The sequence below is a fragment of the Diutina rugosa genome (assembly GCF_008704595.1).
Source record: "Diutina rugosa strain CBS 613 chromosome Unknown scaffold21_size185207, whole genome shotgun sequence".
Classification (NCBI taxonomy): domain Eukaryota; kingdom Fungi; phylum Ascomycota; class Pichiomycetes; order Serinales; family Debaryomycetaceae; genus Diutina; species Diutina rugosa.
The window spans coordinates 82,098-92,459 of NW_022995209.1; the positions used below are offsets into that span (position 1 = coordinate 82,098).

General features: G+C 52.3%; 4 protein-coding genes across 4 annotated transcripts; 2 read left to right on the forward strand and 2 right to left on the reverse strand. All coding sequences in view use genetic code 12, as the record gives it.

Moving 5' to 3' along the window:
- Positions 1-67: 67 nt before the first annotated feature.
- DIURU_005389 (uncharacterized protein) lies at positions 68-2,719 on the forward strand (the record flags this gene model as incomplete). Its single annotated transcript, XM_034158365.1, has 1 exon — positions 68-2,719. One exon carries the CDS (start codon positions 68-70, stop codon positions 2,717-2,719), a length of 2,652 nt encoding a protein of 883 aa, XP_034009813.1.
- Positions 2,720-4,858: 2,139 nt separating this feature from the next.
- DIURU_005390 (uncharacterized protein) lies at positions 4,859-5,848 on the forward strand (the record flags this gene model as incomplete). Its single annotated transcript, XM_034158367.1, has 1 exon — positions 4,859-5,848. One exon carries the CDS (start codon positions 4,859-4,861, stop codon positions 5,846-5,848), a length of 990 nt encoding a protein of 329 aa, XP_034009814.1.
- Positions 5,849-7,402: 1,554 nt separating this feature from the next.
- Positions 7,403-7,867, reverse strand: DIURU_005391 (uncharacterized protein; the record flags this gene model as incomplete). Its single annotated transcript, XM_034158368.1, has 1 exon — positions 7,403-7,867. The coding sequence occupies one exon, from the start codon at positions 7,865-7,867 to the stop codon at positions 7,403-7,405; it is 465 nt and encodes a 154-aa protein (XP_034009815.1).
- A 546-nt stretch (positions 7,868-8,413) lies between these two features.
- DIURU_005392 (uncharacterized protein) lies at positions 8,414-9,970 on the reverse strand (the record flags this gene model as incomplete). Its single annotated transcript, XM_034158369.1, has 1 exon — positions 8,414-9,970. One exon carries the CDS (start codon positions 9,968-9,970, stop codon positions 8,414-8,416), a length of 1,557 nt encoding a protein of 518 aa, XP_034009816.1.
- Positions 9,971-10,362: the final 392 nt, after the last annotated feature.

Here is a 10,362-nt window from a genome sequence, read left to right on the forward strand (position 1 = left end):
GTTTCTCCCTGAACCTATCGTTTCCAACCGTCGACTTCCAACACAACCACACCATCCACCTGATTGGATGAAGTTTGGGCGCAACCTCGACGATCTATCGGTGCCCGAATGGCGGGCCTACAACCTCGACTACAACCGGGCGAAGCAGGTGGTGCGCCAGCTCACCAGCGACGGCGCCGCCGGCGCCCAGGGCGCCATTAGCGACAGCGACAGCGACGAACAAGCGGCGGCGGCGCTGGCGGCGGCGGCGCTGATGGCGCCCCTCCGCGCGTTGCTCGTGGAGCAGTTTGACTACGTCAACTTGTTTTTGTACACCAAGTTGGGTGAAATTGAGCGCAAAGTGTACTATTTATACCAGGCGTACCAGAACGTGTTGGACCTGCTGAGCGCCGGCGCCAGCGCCGGGCTGAAGCTGGTGGCGCTGGCGGCGCCCTCGCTCGACGACGGCGCCGGCGCCGGCGCCGGGGGCGCGCCTTCTGTTGACGGCCTTCTGGTAGCGCTGGCGCTGGCGCCGCGCCTCCTCCAGCTCGACGCCATCCTCTACCAGTTGATCCCGTTGCTGCACACGCTCTCGCTGCTCTCGAAATACTTGGTCCTCCAGCGGATCGCCACCAAAAAGCTCTTTAAAAAGTTGGTGAAACACCTGCGCCACCGCGCCCCGGCACAGCAGTTTGTGGCGCAGATGAAGGAGTACGCGCTGAAGCCGACGCCGCTGTTTTTGACGATGGACGTGGCGCCTTTGAATTATAAAGTGGCCAACTTTATCTGTGAGCTCCGCGGCCACCAGCGCGCCGCGCGCGCCCGCCGCCGCGGGCTGAGCGCCGGTGGCGCCAATGGCGCCGGTGCCAGTGCCGCTGACCGCCGCGGCCTGATATTCACGGTGGATTTCAGCGGCGTCCACCCCCAACAAGTTCCTCCAACTCCCGAATGCCTGTTTGACGTTTCTGTCTTGCTCAAAAAGAATTTCCGACTCGATTTTTTGGTTTCCGACGCTGCCGTGCTGGATTTGGTACTCAACATGAGTGCTTACCTAAACTGCGAGCCGACCCAGCCGGCGCCCCGGGGCCGGATGAGCTATACCATCTTGTTTGACACTCCCAGACGGCACCCACTGTTTATTATTAGTCATGAAGGGGCAGAGACGCTGACGTTAGTGACGTATACCGGTGGTTTACGTAAGTATTCCTACTGTATCCTCCCCACCGTCATTTTACAAAAACTCTTGGATTATATAAGCGGCGCCGGCGTCGAGCTGACTAAAAACGAGATTTACCAGTACTTTGTCGAACTGAAAATGCTGCCGCTTACGCGAAACACCATCGACACCATGTTGGCGCAGAACTTAACCCCGAAGTGCCGGGTGACATTCACCCGCCAGCGTTTCATCATGCTGAGCACTCCCGGCCACGACGACGAACTCGCCGACCCGTCAGCTGATTTACACGATCAGATGCTGGTAGCGCTGTGGCAGCAGTACCAGGACGAGTACTTGATGGTGTTGGATACTGAGGTGTATACCACTAACGACCCGAGTCAAGTCCACCTGTTGGCCTTCCCCGAGTCAATTGCATCTTCTGACACAGGGGCTGAAACAGGCACCACCGAACCCCCCGGGTGGGACCGGTTCCCGCATAACCATTTGTGTATCCACACCAACGACTCGTTGCTTCAAAAATTCGATGCTCTGGTGACTACCGAGGTGAAACAAGGGGTGGTGACGTCAAAGTGGCTGGAACAGGCACTCCGCAGATTGCCAGGTCCCGTGCAGAACCTTGTCGAACTGACGGCGGCGGTATTATTCCACAATTTGCTGTTTGTCACCTATATGCTTCTGTGCTATTTTAACGTCGTACCGAATTCTACCGATGACGCCAACAATCACTACCTGCGGCTCTTGGGGCTCAACTTACTAAAAAATGCGGAAAATGTGCAAAAGTTCACCCACCAGTTGCGCCAGGAGCACCTGATTATCAAGGCGCGGCTGGAGATGATTATCAAGCGCCAGTTGAGCCAGAATAACACCCACGGTGGCTATTATTATAATGGGCAGCATCAGCTGAGTCTCGGGCTGATGGGGGGGTCTGTGGGTTCGCACACTCTGACCCCTTCTGTTTTCGATAATGACGACGATTACGATACTAACGGCACTGACGAGTTGTTAGAAGAAGCTGGGCCGAAAGACGCTTACGCCATGCTTCTCAGAATGCAACTGCTTCAACCACTGGTGTGGAACCAGGTAGTGGTTCGTGTCCTTAAATGGAACCATCAATGGCGACCTCAACCGCCACCTCTTTTAACTGAGCCTGACGTTTTTGGTGCTGGCGGCTACGGCCTGGTCGACGAGGAGGAAGGCTTTTTGGGGCGTAATTATGTGGTGGAACAGTTCCAGCACGACTACGACCAGGTGTACTCCCACGTCTACTTTTCCCTCGCGTTTTTAGCGATTTTTGTTGCCACCATCGAGTTGGGCATCGTTTACGCGGTTTTCGCCACGCTCCCGCAAGGGCAGGACTTGTTGCTCCGTGAAAATATGGGCATTGTCGTGGTGATGGTGTTGGGGATGTTGCTTAGTGTGATCTTTCTGCTTGTGGCGATCAACTTGCTGCTTTCGCGGTTTACCCGCCCCCGAGCGTTCCACCAGTACGTGGTGTGGGCGTCGTTCACGGTGGTGGTGAACTGCTGCATCTGGCTGGCAGTGATCATGGCCCCCCACGTATAGTCCCTATTTGAGTAGGGGCACTTTGATATAATGACGATAACGACTGCATTGACTATATAGTCACTTTTAATACCAATAACTAAGGAAATGAGTGTAGAGACTTTATCTGTTAACAATAATAACATTGTAGTAAAGGCTAATTAGCCAAAATAAAGAAAACAAGTGTAGAGCCTATATGAGTCTATCATCAAGAATAAGGAATGGAGCTATCACCAATGACTAACCCATATGCCTGAATATTCAGTTTAGTCAGTCTACTATTGTCATTCCAATGACATTCATTATTTCAGTAGCTACTGCCTTAAATCTCTCGAGATCGGTGGCAATCGGAGAAACCCTACGACCACAATTTGGGTATTATTTACTCAATTGATGGTGTCTGCCATACGAATCCACAAAGACGAAGCCATCGTCATGGTGCTGGCTGCAAAGGAAAAACCCACTGTCGGTGGAGCAAATCGCTCAAGCCGACGCCAACCCCGTTTGGGCTACTCATCACACGACCGGGTTCGTATCGCCGATGGCCAGGGCCTATTGTCCTAAACACAATACACGCCAGGCATTTTTCCGTCGCCCCACGTCACATAGCCCCGGGCAATGAGCACGGGACCCCGTGCAGATACCCCGGTCCCGCCGTACTGAAGGTGCTGACGATGTGGAGGTCCGGGGTTCGCTTGCTGCCTCGGTCGTGACGTCACACGACCACTAGCAGTATCGGGGTTTTAGAGTGGTTAATGTCAACGAGACGCCTGCTGCAGGGCGTAGTGTCGATCGGTAAATAGCTAACCGAGGTGCTGGCGAGGCCTGGAACGTGTCGGGAGGCGCCCACGATAACGGTGCTATCTATTTGGCGGTGCTGCAGCGGGTGCAGAGTGCAGGGCGCACTGCAAGCGTCTTTTAGTCACCAGACACCCTGTCTGCCACCGAACAAGTGTCACCATGCTGGGCGGCTAATCACCGCATCGGGGATTAGCTGCGGCCCCGAGTCAGGGTGTTTATGGCATATGGCGTATAGCAGCCACAGTTCTATTCAGGCGTCAAGCGAGGTTGGGCGAGGCTTTCGCTGGAGTCCGATTGCGAGCGATGACCCCCCTAAGATTAAACGGGACACATTTAGCCAGTTGCGACCCGAAGCACACGTCACCTTCTCTACGTGGAACAGGCCCTCCTTTCCTAGCCTAGTACCCCGGATAAGTGTGGCTTTCTCGGCGTTATCCACAAAAACAAAAACGGGAGATGCTCGGAAAATTGGCCACAGAATCGCCGCCCTCAAAAAGCGCAAAGCGATCCCCGGAGCAGCGTGGACGAGACACATAGGGGAGCGTGCGCTGCCTGCCACCTGCGCTGCCTGACCGAGACCAATTTAGGGTTGAGTCGGCATGTGAATTTTGCGTGGTGCGCTCGGCGATACGAATAAATCTTCGGCTCATCATGTCAAAAGAAAAAAGATCAACCCCTCACGAGCCCCTCACGAAGTTCGGCGTGTCTAAAACTAAACGAAATACGTTTATTTAGAGTGAATGATTCAATGGAACCAGCTAGCTAATCAACTCATCGAATCAATTTAATTTTTTTTTTTGATGGTTGATTAATGTGGTATGTTTTCTACTTCATCTTCTGTCGCTATTGTTTCGAAAACCTGGGGTTTATTGTGTTTTTTTTTTTTAGTATTAGTCTTGTGACTCGATGGGTTCTGAGGGTTGATGTCTTAGACGGTGGCTCAGTCAACCTACACAAATCTTTCTTCGTTAAGGTGTGTGTCACGTGACTCACCAGCCACCGCGAACGCTACGGCGCCAGCTAAGGTTTTCTTCGCGCGCGGACACTAAATAGCAAGACGTCGACAATGCCACGGCTGTCAGCGCTACACGCCGAAATTACGTCCAAAAAGACGTCAAACCGACCAAACGATACCTCTACAATTCTCACGTCCCTTTATTTTGTTCTCTACTCCCCTCCTTTCCCCGAATCACCACCCTTTTAACCCGCCACTCGGCGCCCTCTTCGCACGAAAAATTTGCCCTTTGGCCTCACTCACATTTACCCAAAGCACCACCACCGCTCCCACCACTCCCCCCATTTCCCCGCCCCCCAGTTGCCATTACCGAATCCGCATACCCGACCCCCGATACATGAACTATGAGTGAGAACTTGAAACGGGCCGAGTCACTATTCAACCGCATCATGAACCAGAACGGCGGCGGCGCCGCCACCACCAGCGGCGCCAGCGCGCCTCCCGCCGCCGCCGCTAAGCCGCCGCCGGTGGAGCTCCCCAAGCGAGACCCCGCCAAGATCGCCCACGACACCCTAGCGAGAATACCGCCGGCGCACCACGTGCTACCGTTCTGCTGGACGGTGTGGTTCCACCTGCGCACGCGCAAGAAGGACGACTCGGGCCAGCCCGCCGTCGACCTGTATCTCCAGCGGACGGAGGAGATCCTGTTCCCCGTGGTCAAGGGCGAGGGCGCCGGCGCGCTGGTCGTCATCGGCCTGGTGGAGCAGATGTGGATGGCGATGGCGTGCTTGAAGCGCGGGCACGACTTGGTGATCGGCACCGAGCTCCTCGTGTTCAAAGCGGGGATCGCCCCCGTGTGGGAGGACCCCGTCAACACCAAGGGCGGCCGGTGGGTGTTCCGCTTCAACCGCCGCAGCCAGAGCGGCGGCGACTCCCCCGACGGCGACGCCAGCCTCTCGGCGCACCAGCTCGCGATCCGCCGCCGCACCAACTTGATCTGGGAGCGCCTCCTCTTGCGCACGCTCACGGGGCTGCTCATCCCCGACACCGTCGACGCCGACGTCGCCGAAGCCCTTTTAAGCGACATCTGCGGCGTGGTGCTCTCGGTGCGCAAGGACGACGACATCATTTCCGTGTGGAACCTGAACCTCAACTTCAAAAAGAAGGACAAGTTGCTGCTGTTCCAAGGGCGCCGCATGATCTGCGACGCCATCCTTCGCGTGATCCGCGAGTGCGACTTGATCGCCCAGGGGCTGGACTGTGTCGACACCGTCGACCTGGGGCTGAACGAGCGCGTGTTCGGGGTGCTGTTCGAGTACCGGTTGCACGCCGACAACCCCCACGACGCCCCGACAAACAAGTACCGCCGATATCACCACCAGAACCATACATAGACCCCCCGCAGCCGGCCATTAGAAGCCACAGCGGCTTACACACCTGTACAAACCCTCCTGTACAATAAAGATAGACGATTGGGACTGATATCATTCTCAGGGTAAGTTTTTCAATTGCCATTAAATTAAACAGCAATTTGTAGTCTAAAGTGATAGTTTGATTGAGGCTACTCATTTGAGCACTTCACTTACTATTGACACTAAGTGGAGAAATCATTGTCTTTGCATTATAATGTGCTCGTGACCTTTAATGTGTACCCCTGAGACAACCTGGGGAACGCAGTCGGGTATGGGATTGTGTCATCTCCGTAGTTTCAGTGATTGATAAACTCTACGGCTCCCACGATTACTTAGGAGATTGTCATAACTGGAATCAATTGAGCTTTGGTGAATCCGTGAACGGCACTAGTAGCATTAAGTGCGTTAGAATACGAATGCTTGTCATTCATTCCGACGTTTATTGCGACCCTCGCACCATTGATTTGCACCTACTTGGTGTTTACGCCTGACGGCAACGGCAACTGGAACTTATATAAAGCCGATAAGGATAAATATATCATTGATGACAACCCCATTGTCAGTTGCTGGAAGGATAAGCTCGACTCGTGTTTGAACGCCCTCGACATCTTCATGGCCTCAGGGTGGGGTCAGTGTAATTACGATTAGTCTGAGTAGTAATGCTATTTAATAAGCGTGATTTACGATTGTAGCAGTGACCTAGACATGTGTATAGCCGGCTAGAGAAGACGTAGTAACGCTGTTGACGGCTGCTGCCATGACGCGACGCTGAAACAATGTCCTGCACAGTTGTCTTCGAGTAACCTACTCGTCAAAACGACAGATTCTTCAACAAAACGAAACAGTTTTTGAGACTAGCTGGTAGCCTTCAGATTTAGATACATGGATGTTCAAATGGTTACTAGCTTCTTCAAATAAATGAAAATGAACAATGCTCACCACTGGAAACTGGTGACGCTCCAGCTTAAATAATTTTACAGCGGTCAGGGCAAGCTGTTGTAGACGATAAGGAGAGGAATGAGGGGAAGGTTCTTTGAATGATATGCTTATATTCAGGACTGCAATACTTAAGGGTGCGCTTCAATTGATATCGTTGATGCTTCCCAGCCAACTATACACGCCAAACTGACATGGACTGTCAACACTTCCAACTGCTCGCCAACCTACCAAAGCAAGTGAAAGTGCCTGGCCTATAACTTCTTCAAGCATCACAGTTGACCCAGAAAGTCTAATACTCCAATCGGCAATTTTTGGAGTTTATCATATGTTGAAGCCATTGTCATGCTGCTACCAATTCTCCACATAGTCATCATTTTGGCATTGAGAGTAGTCAAGTCGGCAATTTTAAAGGCAGTGTCTGGAAGTCCCTTCGACCCTTACAATATCCCAAACACCTGGATACATAATTGGTTCAACGATAATCCTGAGATTGCCATAAAAGAAACTCGTGTCAACTTTGAATCAAATGGACGCCATCCTGTCTTTCTACTCCTGTCTATCGTTACGTGTATTATGCAATTCTAATCGTCCCCCTCTCTAGTTGTCAGCGAAGATGCGGATCCGCTGTTGTCTCGGGCCCAACTCGTCGGTCTTGATCCCGGCGCCAAACTCGGTGCGGTAGGCGGACGACGCGTTGATCAACGTGGTGGGAGTGGCGGCGCCGTCGGCGACGCGGCGGTACTGGCGCTGGCCCACACCGCCCTTGTCGCGGATAAACTCCTTGATAAACGACACGTCGTATCTCTGGGCAAAGTTCTCGTTTCTCAAGTGGTCCCTGGTGCCGTCGGCCTGTTCCTTGTACAACTTGGTCTCGACGGCGGGCTTGGCGAAGCGGTCGTTTTTGAAGATGTAGGCGCCACCCAACACGGCGGCGACGGCAAAGACCTTGGTGATGTTGAACTCGAACGTTCTCGGGGGCACGTCGTGGTTGCCGTGGGACGAGCTGGAGCCGTACCGCTTGGCGGTCCGGACGACGCTTCGGTGGGCGGTTCTGGCAAACATGGTGTACTGGAGGAGAGTAGCCAATGGAAAATGAGCAAAGTAATGCGCGCTGGCCAATGGGAAATAAAATGGTAGCGCGACAACACCCGACTAATGAAGCTAAAGTTATAGTAAAGAAGTGTGATTATTGTTGGAGTTTAATCGTGTTTTTTAATTGGTTTTGACTTTGAGTGTATAGCTGTTTTCGTGGTGTGTAGATGCGGTGGTGTAGCCCTTGTTGAGAACTATATGTTCTATTGAATGAGAGTAGAACATTTGAATCCAGCGATAACTCCGTGGATCGAAGTAGTAAATGTGATGTATCATATAATTGAAATGTCATTACAGTATAATCAGAGGGGTGGTGCTATCAAGTTTAATGAACTTAGACATGACTTCCAATTTTGTGAGAAATGCGGACAACTCACTCAATTACTACCACCAGAGATTTGAATTGAATTTTTTTTTAAAGTATTTACTATACTTAGAGTATTTACTATGTTTCATGATTTTCGTGAATTTCTTATTTGATGGCCACCAGTACCATATCGTTATTGGTGATGCGATTTACAGGGTGAGTACTGCCAAAGTGGCCACGGTCCCCAAAACCAACGCCAATGCCACCGCTGCCTTAACCATCACCGCTTCAAATCGTGTAGGAGTGCACAACTTCAAGTAGAAGAGACCAGGCAACACAATACAGACAAGGAAGCAGATCAGCGCCCCCAACATGCCGATGATCTTATCGAATTCTGGGAATAAGCACGCCAAGGCGACAAACGCAGCGTTGACGCCGATTTTAATAGCGGCCGAACCCACATTGGTAATGAAATTAGTGGTATTGGTGGTGGTGGTTTGGGGGAGTAAGACCAGTTCGAGTGTCAGAATGATGGGTTTGGCATTAAGTGGCGTCTTGGCTAACGGGACAATACACAAGAGGCCCGTGATCAACGGGTACATCCATTTCGGGTACCCCTCCGTCAACAAAATATTATTGGTGATCTCGTTATTGCACAATGGGCCAAACATGATAAACCCCACCACCGCCATCGAGCAGTCGGCAAGCATCGTCACCAAGTAGGTATAGTTCAATGTCAGCTCAAACTTGTACGGGTGGCGCATATCACTTTTAAGGTTGGGGAAAATGGCGTGGCCACCAAACGGAGCCATGAGGATCCCCAATGCTAATAATAGATCTTTAGTCAGTTCTGGCCACAAGTTAGTAGGCATAGCTTCAAGAAGCGAACCAGGCAGCGTCGATTTGACTAAGCCACATACACCGACAAGCACGGTGATGGTGATGGTAGACAATATCCCCAACAATGAGAAGAACAGGAGTACGCGGAGGGGCATAAACGTGAACGGAGTGAGAACAACAAACGCCAAGAGCTTGAATTTGGTATGGGAAATGCCGTAGTCAACAAACAACGCCGCGAGCGAGTCGCTGAAAAGGATGATGAGAGCCACTCCGGCGCCAAGTAAATCGACTGAAAAGATCAACGAGATTAAAAGTTTGATTGCCGCACCGTAACTGGCGTAGCCCAAGTCGGCATAGGTCATAATCGTGGGGTCGGTGTCCATGGCTTTAGACAAGAGTTTAGCGCTAGACCACGTCGCTAGCCCACACATCAAGAGGATAGGCACTCCCCACACCCAGCCTGCTTTCAATAAGCCCACAGGAAGCGCTAGAAGCCCAACACCAATGAGAACGTTAATCAGATTAAACACCGTTTGCGGCGCCGTGCTCTGTCCTTGCACTAAAACCACGCCATCCACGGTGTGTTTAAGCAGCAGGATCATCAGCAGCTGGCGCAGCACCACCAGCAACCGCTGGCCCCGAACCAGCGGCACCAAGTAGTCCGGGTCGACCAACTCGTCCTCGAAAACCGAGTTATCCGGGTCGAAAAACGACCGTTGGCGGTGGATCTCGTTGTCGACCAACAGCGCTGCAAACAGCTGAGCTCTGGTGAACGACTGGGCGAAGTTTCCTAGGGTATTCGGCCCTTTGAAAGACCCCATCGGCTGGTCCAAAAACGAGTGGGATGGGCGGCGGATATCCACCGGACGCGCCGACGACGGCGGCTGGGTGCCAGGAGTTCTCGCAAGCAACGGGTCCGACTCCATTCGAGGTGGAAATGGCGGGTCTTTCGAGTGGTTTCTTGTGGTTAGGTTATTGCTTGGGCTGCGGCTGTGGGTGTCGAGGGGACGCGGCGAAAAGGTAAACACTCGGCTAGCCTCACCCAAATACGGGACGCGGGGGGCAGATGCAACCCTCGTGTGACGGGCACCGAAGTTTATATAGTGGGTGTTACCAGCAACTGATAGTGACTGTAAGCGTTAGAGATAACGTTTGGCATTTGGACACGATAGCAACACGTGACGACTAAGATACAGGCGATTTCATAAAGTTTCGACGGTAGTAGTTCCTTTATGTTTTTGGATTCATTTAAACTATTTTTTAATTTTCTACGTGGTTGGCTTTTTGTTGCGAGAATGTGCCGTGGGGGGGGGGGGGG